Source organism: Manihot esculenta, chromosome 14 (assembly GCF_001659605.2).
Source record: "Manihot esculenta cultivar AM560-2 chromosome 14, M.esculenta_v8, whole genome shotgun sequence".
In the NCBI taxonomy this organism is placed as follows: domain Eukaryota; kingdom Viridiplantae; phylum Streptophyta; class Magnoliopsida; order Malpighiales; family Euphorbiaceae; genus Manihot; species Manihot esculenta.
Window position 1 is genome coordinate 136449 of NC_035174.2, and position 12677 is coordinate 149125.

Consider the following 12677-nt stretch of genomic DNA (forward strand, 5'->3'; position numbering starts at 1 on the left):
CAGAACTCGGGTCAAACATGCATATTCAGCCTCCAAAACCTTACCACACACTCTCAATAAGCAACCAACCTCTCCTAACCATGCATATACCCTTATCCATGCATATAGGAGCTTAAAAACTAGTTCAAACTCCTCAAACACCATCAAAGCATCTCATATAGCATATGATCAACATATACTCCAACTTTTAGATCCACTCTAAACATGCCATAAAACTCTCTTAAACCCTTTCAAACATGCTTAAAACATAAGGGGAGGTGAGGATCCATGCTTACCTCTTGAAGATCGAGAGGATTGATGGTCCTAACTTAGAGATGTAGAGGAAAACGATCCAAAATCTCCAAGTCTTTCTTGGTCTTTTCCTTTTCAAAACTCAATTTTCTTAATCAAAACCATAAAATCATGTAAAAACACATTTTGAAAAGCCTTTGTTTTACCCCTCAGGAAGGCTCCGACTTCCCTGAATCCCAGATTCCAACGGAGATTCCGCCAGAAAGTAGAAATTTTGATACCGGGGTCTAGCCGGGTATTACAGTGGTTCTGTATGCCCATAATATGTGGGGTAACTCTTTGGGCTAGTTGCCCTTGGCTTGGTTAAGTCTTTTCTTTAGACCCTATAGGATGGTCCTATTTATTACCTCAGTCATACTATTGGTCTGAGAGTGATAGATTGAACTGAACCTTAAGTCAATTTCTCATTTCTTGCAGAAGTCTTTGAACCTAGAGCTTACAAACTGAATTTTATTATCGGTGATTATTATCTTTGGTATTCTAAATCGAGTGAATATGCTTTTACTGACGAAGAAAATTGCTTATTGGGTGGTGATGGACTGTACTGCCTCAGCATCTGCCCACTTGTTGAAATAATCTATCGCCACGATCACGAACTTTCTTGACCTGGTTGCCTTAGAAAATGGGCCAAAGATGTAACGACCCGAAAATCGGACTGATACCGGCGCTAGGATCCAGATCGGCTTAAGGCCGCCGGGACCCGTAGCAAGCCTAACATACATCCTGTAAACCTGTTTAATCCCATACATGATCAACAATTACATAAAAATTTTGATTTTCTCATTCATTTTCCAAACTTAACCTGTGCATGCACAACTCATAAACATAAACATCACCCCCACACTGGAGTCCTCATCAATGCTCCAATGGGGTAACATAACATGTATTAAGTTTGGTTTACATAGACATCATTAAAAATCATGTACTCAAAAGGGATTAACAACATACTAGGGTCAAGCACAATTCTATCCTCAACAACACCATTACATTACATAACTGTTTAATACTATCCATTACATTACTGTGTTATACATTACATTTCAATATTTATCATGTCCACCACTAGCTATTACATGACCATGACTTTACTCTAGCTGACCTCCTGGTCTATCCCGTACCTGCAAACTTGGGGGATTAAGGGAGTGGGGTGAGCTACTAGAGCCCAGTGAGCAGAATAATAAAACATTATATTAAAAACATATGGTATCATGAAATGCATCACATCACAGACAAATCACATCAAGGATGAATTTGTCACCTATAGCCCTCCACACATTCCAATAGTGCTAGGGGCATAGAATGGGCCTCACTGATCTTTCTCTTACATAGCATAACATAACATAACATTCCATTAATGCCAGGGGCGTAGAATGGGCCTCACTGGTCTTTCATCGTATCATTTCCATCTCATAACATATCATATCATAGTGAGGGCCAAATGATCATCCAACATTCATCCACATCATCAACATATTATGCAATGCAACATATTCGTGGATTCTAATGCAAGCACCCTAATATATCTCATGGCATTCATGATGCGTGAATCATGCTAAGAACTTATTTATTTACTTTAAAGCATAAAAAGTTATTCCACTCACCTTAGGCTAGCTCTGACAAGACTCTGAAGCAGCTGACTCACTGTTGGGGTCCTCGGTTCCTCGGGTCTGAACCTACACAGGTGGACTCAAATGAGGGACCAAACATACATGAACATGACTCTAAAATACTCCCCAAAAACCCCCCCTAAAACACCTTAAAAAAATCATAGAAAACATGCAAAGGAAGGCTGGATAGGGCACTTTCAGCGGCAGGTTCGACGGCCAAAAGGCCCTCCAGAGCTGAAAGTCATGCACTTTCGGTGGCACTTTCGGCGGCCGAAGGTTCCCTCCAGAGACGAAACTCATGCATGTTCGGCGGCACCTTCGGCGGTCGAAACTCCCTTCCAGAGCTGAAAGTCAGCTTTCGGGGGCAGGGTTTGGCAGCCAAAGGCTTGCCTCCACAGGCAGGTTCGGCGGCCGAAAGTCCCTTCGGCTACCGAACCTGGGTCCTCCCAAAGTGGCAGAACCTAGCCTTTTTCATGCTCAAATGCCTCCCAAACCATTCTATCATGCATTTACCTATTCTAAAACAAGCAAACTCAAGCCAACAAGCACATAGGGGTCTCAAACTAACTTAAACCCCAACCAAAACACATCAAACATACACATACAACCCACATTGTCCATAAACACAACCTAAACCCAAAAACTCAACATAAACCTACACATGCATTTTTACCCCAAGAAACTTCATGAAACTCAACTACAACTTGAAAAGAAGTGTGATCTACTCTTACCTCTTGAAGATCGAGAGGGAAGACGATCCAACTCGGAGATAGGGGAGATCTCGCTCCTTTGGTCTCCAAGTCATCAACTTCACTCTTTTTGCTCAAAGTTCACAAATCTTTAAAGACCAAGCAAACACTTGTTAAAACTTGAAAGATTGGAGGAAAAAAATAAAAAACGAACCATGGGAGAGCAAGAACTCACCGTGGCCGAAAATGGGGAGAAAACTCGCCCGCTTCGGCCATAGAGCCCTTATATAGGAGCTGCCAGACCACCTTTCGGCAGCCTAAAATGCCTCCAAAACTCATGCAAGTTCGGCGGCCGAACATGAGGTTCGGCGGCCGAACCTTTGCCTCTTTCGGAAGCCTAACTTGCCCCCTTAAACTATCCCATGTTCGACGGCCGAACCTGGGAATGTCTCCATGGTCTTTTTCATTCAAAACTCAATTTCCTTCTTACTTAAAATCGTAAAATACTTTAAAACATTTTATAAAAATATGATTTTACCCTTCTAGAGGTCTCCGACATCCGAGATTCCACCGGACGGTAGGAATCCCGATACCGGAGTCTAGTCGGGTATTACAAAAAATATCTATTCCCTACTGAAAGAAAGGCCAGGAACTTCCAATGGCCACTTGCATTTCTCTCGAGGTCCTTGGGATGTTTGCATGTACTTGGCATCTTTGGCACCTTTGGCACCTTTGGACAAGCTGCTTCGCGTCTTCCATTATCATCAGCCAATAGTATCCTTGTGTATGCTTTTTGAGCAATTTTTTGGGCTCCTTCGTGGCTCTCGCAATCACTTTCATGGATATCCATTAAGATTTTTTTGGCCTTCCTCCTCGGTAACACATTGCAACCATGGATGTATCGAGGACCTCCTACACAACCAACCATCAATTAGTGCATATTTAGAAGACTTTCTTATTACATGTTTGGCTGATAATTTGTCGGCCAGAAGATTATTTTGCGTCAAGAATTTGTATACTGGCGTCATCTATGATTTCCCTTTTTCTATGGAAAAGGAGTCTTCCACTTCCGTTACTGGATTGTGCAATCCATTGAACTGAAACAGTTGGGTCAAGTGCTATTCACCCGCTGCTGCCATCTTAGCTAGAAGATCCATCTCTTCATTGTTGCCTCTAGCCACCCGACAAAGTTCGCAGTTACCCCGCCTATCTTTAATCTTGTCCATTAGGGACCGAACTTTCTTCTCGTATTTGATAAAGTTTAATTCTTGGACTCTAAATTGTCTCTAGCATTGATTAACAACCAATTATGAGTCACTAAAAATAATAGATTTTTATATACCTAATTTCTTGATGATTCTTAGAGCCATTATTACAGCTTTGTATTCGGCTATCTTGTTGGTGACATTGAAGGCGAGTTTGGCCGTATATCAAAGTTTTATCCCTGTCTAAGTTGCAACAGGATCTCGATTCTTGAACCCCCGACTTTGCAAACTCCATTTGTCCAAACCTTCCATTCCTCTATGTTTTCCTCTGATAGTACTTAGGTTTTCATGGTCTTTCTTTGAACATACCTGATATCGTAGACCGACATCATTATCGTCCAGGTGAATAGCTGCCTTGAAAACTATGACCTGTGTAGAACCTTCCATAAAGGACAATCTGTTCTAACTTCTATGGTATGTGACTCAAAGTATGGTAATAGCTTTGTATGCGGACCTTAGAACTATAAACACCAACTTTTTGAAAGGAGGGTAGTTCAACTCTGTCCCTTTTAACACCTAGCTAGCATAGTATACTGGGTTTTGCTCCCCATTGTTTTCACGAACAAGTACTGAGCAAACTGTTTTCTTTGTCACAGATAAGTATAAAAATAAAACTTCGCTTTCAACGGGTGCGCTTAGCAATGGAAGAAATGATAAAAAGGTTTTTAGACTTTCAAATGCTTCTGCACACTCTTCTCCCCATTCAAACTTGTCTTTACCTTTCAAAGTCTTGAAGAATGGGAGACATCTTTTGGCCGAGCATAATATGAAACGACCCAGGGCAGTAATATGCCATTCAGCATTTATACTTCACTAATGATTTTGGGTGCTTTCATGTTTTGGATGGCTTTGATCTTCTTAGGGTTTGCCTCTATGCCTCTATATAGATGAGATGATTCGTGTACGACTTGATGAAACTAGGTTAAGATGCTGACTCTTATGTACTAGTCGTCTTTTTAATACATCGCTGGGTCATAAATGCGCGTGCGGTGAGTAGAATGATGTGACACACACAATATATAAGATATGAACTAATCGACTCCGCATTTATTAGCCTCATTATTAATAAACCGCCTGATACACCTGTAAGAGAACATAATCATCTAGTCTGATGTGATATAACACAAGAGGTGTCAGAATGGTCATGTGTATATATACCACTAATCTAACCTAAAGAAGGGGATTCTCTCACACAGACTCTCACATTCTCTCTCTCTTTTTCTCTTCATAGCTTCTACTTTTGATTCTCTTCTCTATTTTATTTTTTTTTGTCTCTTTTTTCATTAATGCATAACTCTCACATCCTCTCTCTTTTCTCGCCATTAGGACATCTCCGATAGACCCCTTATAATTTTTTTTTTATTTTACAGATCTCTTTCTCAATATCAAGTATTGAGGGATCTATATGAAAAATCAAAGGCATTCACTTTTGGTCAAATTAATAACAGTTCATTAATTTTCTCATCAAATCAAACTACAATTTAAGTGTCTGAATCTGAATAACCTCCAATTTCATATCATAATTATGTGAGAAATAAAAAAAATAGCATAAAAGATTTTTTATGATCCACTACCATTAATTAATTGTCTAACTAAGTAGACCGTGATGTTTAGTTTATTATTTAATCTAATCATTTCATTAACTCTTCATTTGAAAATTTTTAATTATTTCATTAACTCTTCATTTGGAAAATTTGGAAAATTCAATTCAATTCAATTTTTTTATAAAATTTTTATTTAAAATAAAAAAATTTAAAAATTTTTAATATAAAACTTTTTTATTATTTATAAAAATAAAATCACGAATAATTTTGTAAGAATTCATTTAAATTCATTTGTTGTAAAATCATTCATACTAAAAGAGAGATAAGTGAAAAAATATTAAATATTAATTTTTTTTATTAATTTATACTTTATATAGTTATTATCTTTGTGTTTTAATTATATGAAAAATTTATTATAATGTGAGATTATATAAATAGTACATTTATAAATTATATATTGTAAGATTATGCATGATGTATAGATTATACATTATTTTTAATTTTAAATGTGATATATTATAACTCTAAACAAGTTAAATAGAGTTAAAAATTTTATTAGTTTTATTTTTAATAAATTTATAAAAATCAATTTAAATGGAAAAAATGTTTTTATTTTATTTTTTAGAAAACACGGAATGTTACTATCACATATTAAAAATTTTATTTTTATTTTTTAGTTTTATAAGGTGAAAGGAGCTTTTCATATTTTTTTTAAAAAAATCAACTTAATACAAATCAATTTAAAAGGAAAAAAAACAATTTTTCAGTTTACTTTTAAAAATATATTTAATGTACAACACATATTGAAATCATTATTTTAGCTTTTTATTTTAATTGAATTATAATAAAATAAAATTTTCATTAGAAGAATTTAACTACAAAAAATTAAGAATTTTAAACTCATATAAACTTTATAAATAATTTAAATAATAAAGAATTGAAATCAATTAATTAAATTTATTATTTATTTTAATAATATAAAAGTATAATAACTATTTTAAATGGTTCCTTTATTGCTTTTGTGTATATAAATTTCAGACCATAAAAAATAGGTCAAATAAAGACTAAAAAAATATAATTAAACCTATATTGAGTTTCATTATTAATTTTTTATATTGTTTTGCAGTTTTATTATTCCTTCTCACTTATATATATAATAATATTAAACGATGAAGATATTATTAACCATTTCAATATTTCCCAACCCTTCCCTTCCTCTCTCTCTCTATATATATTACATTATAGATTAATATAGCATATCGGAGGGAAGGAGTCAAAGCCCAGACCCAAGAAGTCTGGGAAAAAGAAAAGAAGAAAAAGCTAATATTAATCATCCAGAATTAGAGATCTGTTCGCTCCCAGCAAAAGACTTTTTGTATAGCATTTAGCAAAAAACTGTAAAATGAACCAACCAACAAACACGAGAGATCCATCAACCATCAGTCAATCCAAAAATAAATACCGATTATATAATTACTTTCAGCCTCATACAAGCATACCCCGTACGCAGCAAGAGGAACAAGAGGATGAAGATAGATCCGCATTTATCATTCCAAATAAGGTTCGTCATCCACCTCCAACTGCACTCTCTTTATTCAATTTTCAATTGAATCTTGATTTAGTTGTTGCCTATTTGTTGGTGACTGAAATTGCTGATGCTTGATGAAACCACAGCTTATATTTCTTCATATGTTTGACTTCAAAGCCATCCTCATTCTCGTATATTTTTAGAAGATATTTTCGCTTCATTTTTCCAAATTCTCCTAGATAAACCCTTTATTCGGTCAATGATAAATGGAAACTTTCCAGAAAGGCTTTCACACAACTTGGCTGTGAGATTTTGGTAGATGGTACTTTTAAATTGTCAAGATGCTTATCATTTTCGTTTTCCGGTGAGATTATGATTAGCAGGCTCCAGAGGCCTTCTTCTTCTTCTTCTTCTCTTTTAAATTTCCCATTGCCAAGGAAAAGAAAAAACAAAGAGGAGGAAATTTCCCCAGTTTAGAACCCAGAATCAGCTGGCTATAAGTGCAAAATATGATTTGAAAACATCTGGTAAACAAGCTACCTGGAAAAATAATATCATTACTGTAAATCAACTTTTTTATTACGCCTGAGATTACCGATTTCATTTTCTAGAAAGAAGGGTATCAAATCACAATTGAATCCGAAAAAGTACCTCAATTTTTAGGTAGATAAGGTGGTCTGACATCAGTGCCTCCAATCCATTACAGCCAAAATCCATAATTGCGATAGTAAAAATATCTTCCGCATAATAAGTGAATTTTTACCCTTTTCTATCAATTTACAGAAATCAGTAGGTTTTTGGAGGACATGTATTTTTTTTTTCCTCTTCTCCTATGGTTATTCAATCATTCCTGTTATCACATTGTTTGATCTTCGGTGGCAGTGATAACTGAATAGGATGGTCAATCACACGACTGTTGATCTATATATTTGTCCTTTTTTTTCCCTTAACAAACAATTTCAAGCTGCACAAGATTCCGATTATCACCTTTGTATAATTTTAGATGGCTGATGGAAGCGCCAGGTATACTGTTGATGAAGCTCTTTTGGCAATGGATTTTGGAAAGTTCCAATACCTTGTGCTTCTTTATGCTGGCATGGGTTGGATTTCAGAGGCAATGGAAATGATGCTGCTCTCATTTGTAGGACCAGCAGTCCAGCATAAGTGGGGACTTTCTTCTCACCAGGAAAGCTTAATAACCAGCGTGGTTTTTATTGGTATGCTGGTCGGAGCATATTCATGGGGCATGGTTTCAGATAAATATGGAAGAAGGTGGCAGTATCATCATTTTATTGTTTCTTCATTTCTTTTTCCAATTTTATTTTATTGTAACATGTCTTTGGTGTTCTTTGCTTCATCTTTTATTTATTTTTTAAATAGCTCACATGTTAAACAGCATCTCTACATGCATTGTTTTTTTCTTCTAATTTCATTTAATTTCTGGTCAAACAAGAAAAAAAGATTTTAACACTTAATAAGCTATTTTAATTCTTCACTCTCTTGCATGGGATAAACAAACAATATACTGTTTACAATGTGAAGATGCTGCTGCAATTAATATACTAGTGGCTACATAGCATATTTTTCCATTTCTCCTGCATAAAATATGTTGGGAGCTTGTTCTACTGTCTTGTCATGAGGAAAATGACATCTGAAACTGAAAGCTTTTTTTAAAAAGTTAGAAACAGAAACTATTTAGTCATTCTATGTGTCGGTCTTTTGTAGAAATAGTACAAAAGTTACTGCATATTTGGGATTATTCTCCTCTAAAGAGGGCTTGAGTTCAAATTATTCTTCTCCAAAATATTACAAAGAACTAATGCAGCTGTTTTTCTATAATGCTGTTATTTATTTAAGTCTATTCATTCAGTGGATTCTTTTGGTTGTTTACTTGTTCAGGAAGGGGTTTCTGGTAACAGCAATAATTACTTCTGGATCTGGATTCCTGAGTTCCTTTGCCCCAAACTATATTGCATTGATTCTTTCTCGATGTTTGGTTGGCGTTGGTTTGGGAGGTGGTCCTGTACTCTTAGCCTGGTTTTTAGAGTTTATACCTGCACCAAAGAGAGGAACTTGGATGGTTATTTTCCAAGCATTCTGGACCATTGGAACGATTTTGGAGGCTGCTCTGGCTTGGGTATACTTATGATTTCATCATCATTTTTGGGTATTGTTGATTCATTTTCTTATTATATTTGAATCTTAAATGTATATCCTATACTGAACTAACTGGATAAAATCATAATTTTGTAGTAGTTAGAGTTGGTAAAATTGAGATTTTGTATTGCTATGATTCCTTTCATCCACCAAAACATGATAGTTCTTCACCAAGATTAGTCTTTCAGAGAATGTAAAGAATCTGTCTTTCTGTTTTATATAACTCTGTTTTATGGTTATATTAAATATAGAGTGGATTAGAGTATAGGGGCCCCAAAATTTAAGGAATTTTCTTGTGTTTCAGAATTCAATAAAATTGGTGTTCCCGTGCCATGGCTATGTGTCAATTCCCATGCTTCTAGCATTAGCAATTGTCTTATTTATCATTGTTGGTTGCTTATGTTCTTCATTGAACTCATTGCATCATGTCTGGTTTATTTTACTAAGTATGTCAGTGATACCTGAGACAACACATTGTTGATACATATGTGGAAAAATTTCTGAAATCTTGTAGATATGAAATTTGAAATCTGTATATACAATTATTACTATGTATTTAAATTGCACCCTTTGGTAGTTGTTTAAATTCATCATTAAACTAATCTTCATCCACATTCATAGGCCAAATCTACATTGAATAAATCTACACAACCAATGTAAAATGTACATATGGTTATCACTAAACTCACATCAAATTCAAATCCCCTCCATGTTATCCAAGCATTACCTCGGGGGTTTTGAGTTTTTTTCAATACTAGTATACAGTCTGAAGTTTGTGCCTGGTCTATTCTGTTCAACAACATTAAGTAGTGATGCCTGCGTGGAATGCTTTGTATGACTCGAGAACAATTTAGTTGTTGCACTGCTTGTTTTTGTATTGTAGGATCATCATAATAAGATACAATAAACATGCATTTCTGAAGTGTTCTCATCCTTATGTTATGTCTTTGCAGATTATTATGCCAAAATTGGGATGGAGGTGGTTACTTGCTTTGTCTGCATTACCGTCATTGCTTCTCCTTATATTTTATACTGCGACACCAGAGTCACCAAGGTATTTATGCTTGAAAGGTAGAAAAAACGATGCCCTTAAGATTTTAGAGAAAATAGGCAAACTTAATGGAAAAGGATTGCCCCCTGGTGTTCTTGTTACTGACCATGAAATTGAGCTACAAGAGAGGAGCCTTCCACCAGATGGACAAAGAGATGATTATGATGTTATTATCCCTCCTCCTCCAAGGTGGAGGGACTCTGACATGGGGGCCTTCAGATCACTGTTAATGCTTCTGTCACCAAAATTAATTAGGTCAACCTTGCTCTTATGGGTTGTATTTTTTGGGAATGCATTTTCATACTATGGCCTCGTGTTGTTGACCACTCAGTTGAACAATGGGAATAATAAATGCCATCCAAATGAAATGCAGTCACAGAAGTCTGGGAGCATTAACTACAAAGATGTTTTCATCACTAGTTTTGCAGGTAATATCTAGTAAACAAAATAATGCTTATTTGTATGATAAAGGTGACATTTATACTCCCTCACGAGCAGCTATTGACATCTAACTTTAATTTACTTGAAGAGCTTCCGGGGCTCATCTTGTCAGCTCTCACAGTTGATAGATTTGGCCGTAAACTTTCAATGGCAGTTATGTTCTTCATCTGTTGCATATTCCTGCTACCACTGGTGGTCCACCAGTCTAGAACCCTGACAACAGTCCTCCTCTTTGGGGCTCGAATATGCATCGCGGAAACCTTCACTGTTGTCTATATTTATGCACCAGAGGTAAATCAAGGGAGTAGAACTTTTCACTTGAGCCAAGTATTAGTTATACTGTGATTTTATAAACACAGTGCGCATTGCACCTTTCAAGCTAAGATGTGCAGTTAAGAACTTTTTTCTTTGTGTGCTTTGGTTGGCATGATCATCCGTTAAAGGTACACATAGGTTGGGTCGGGTAGTGACTTATTTCTTTTATTCATCATGTAGATATACCCAACTTCAGTGAGGACAACGGGTATTGGAGTTGCAAGCTCAATGGGAAGAATTGGTGGAATGCTCTGCCCTCTTGTGGCAGTAAGCTTGGTGCAAGGTTGCCATCAAGCTGCAGCAATTGTTCTTTTTGTGGGTGTAATTTTTTTATCAGGGATCTGTGTCACCTTCTTTCCATTTGAAACCAAGGGCCGTGAACTGACTGATAGTGTATCCAGTACAAAACTTGAAAAACAAGAGGCCATGTCACAAGAAGAGCTATAAAGCACAAAATGATATAGTCAGTGCATAGAAAATGTGTTGGGTTGAATTGACCATGCTAAAAATATTTGTCCCTATATACATGAAGACGCAAAAAAATTTGTGAATTTGTGTATGCTAATTTTAGAAATCCGGAATTTTCCATGTATATTTTTTTTTTCTGGGAAGTAGTCATTGAGAATTATTTGCTTCCCAGTCTTCTCTCGTTGTTCTATATGTTTCATTTGTTTATAAAACAGTCATGGCCTGCCAAAGGAATAGAAGGATTGGGCCTGGAAGACAACGAGCCGAAGAAGCTTAGAGTTTATTTAATGAAGAAATATTCTGGAAACCAACACCTGGCAGGGGAATAGAAGATTCTGGAGCCATAGGAATCTTTACAGAACAGCTGGGCAGGAATTAGTTATGCATGAGATATTGTTTATAAATAAGAATTGAAACGTAGAGAAGGACATGTTCCGCGTATTTGCTTGCATTCGGCTTAAAGGCTGGGACCAGGGGTTATTCTCTCTGGAATTTCTGGTTATATTGTCGGGTTTTTTGCCAAATTAGGTTCGGAGAAAACTTTATTCGGGTATTTGGGGTCTATAAAAACTTATTTACGGATTTGGAGTTTGCCTACCACGTGACAGGCGAAAAGAGGACCTGCGCCTCTCAAAGAGGCGCCAAGTTAGGGCTTGGCACCTCTCAAAGAGGCGCCAGGACAAGTTTGGCGCCTCTTTGAGAGGCGCCAGGTCACACCTAACGGCCCCATACATATTTTGCACATTTTTAAAATATATTAATATATTTTTAATAATATATTTAAAATAAAATAGTATATATTATTATTTGAATATATTATAATTACAAAATTAATATTATGGTATTTGTATACTGAAACTACAGTATTTAAATAAAATTAATAATTTGTAATGAAAAAATAAAAGTGAATTTAATAATGATGTAATTAAATATAATTTAAGAAATAAGAATGATATTAATTAACAATTAAAATGTAATTATACATAAATTAATTCATAGTAATATTCTAAAATATGTCTAATGATGACCATGTAAATGACCGCCGGTGCCATAATATCGTGGTCTCCTCTCATTTGAGCGTCTTGTGTTATATCGACGCCCGTCAAATGATAACTCCTGTTGAGCTTCTTGAGAATTTCCAACATCATCATTAGCCATAGATATATTTAAATCAGGAGGTTGAGATCGAGGTCTTGAACTCTCCCCAATAACTGGATCCTGAGTTGGAAAGCCGAAATTCCCTGAATAAGGGATTGAAGAAAATAACTCAGGAAAATCTGAAGAAAACAAGCTAAGTCGGCTTGAGGGATCATCCAGTGAT

General features: G+C 35.8%; 1 protein-coding gene across 2 annotated transcripts; it reads left to right on the forward strand.

Moving 5' to 3' along the window:
- The first annotated feature begins 6588 nt into the window (after nt 1-6588).
- Nucleotides 6589-11533, forward strand: LOC110600231 (organic cation/carnitine transporter 7). Of its 2 annotated transcripts, none has more exons than XM_021737030.2 (6): nt 6589-6957; nt 7928-8196; nt 8824-9061; nt 10035-10560; nt 10662-10864; nt 11069-11533. In XM_021737030.2, exons 1-6 carry the CDS (start codon nt 6799-6801, stop codon nt 11333-11335), a joined length of 1662 nt encoding a protein of 553 aa, XP_021592722.1. In that variant the 5' UTR covers nt 6589-6798; the 3' UTR covers nt 11336-11533. The 2 variants fall into 2 exon arrangements, with proteins under 2 accessions (XP_021592722.1, XP_043806599.1); XM_043950664.1 differs by having other exon boundaries at nt 6819-6957; nt 7807-8196.
- The last annotated feature ends 1144 nt before the right edge of the window (nt 11534-12677 follow it).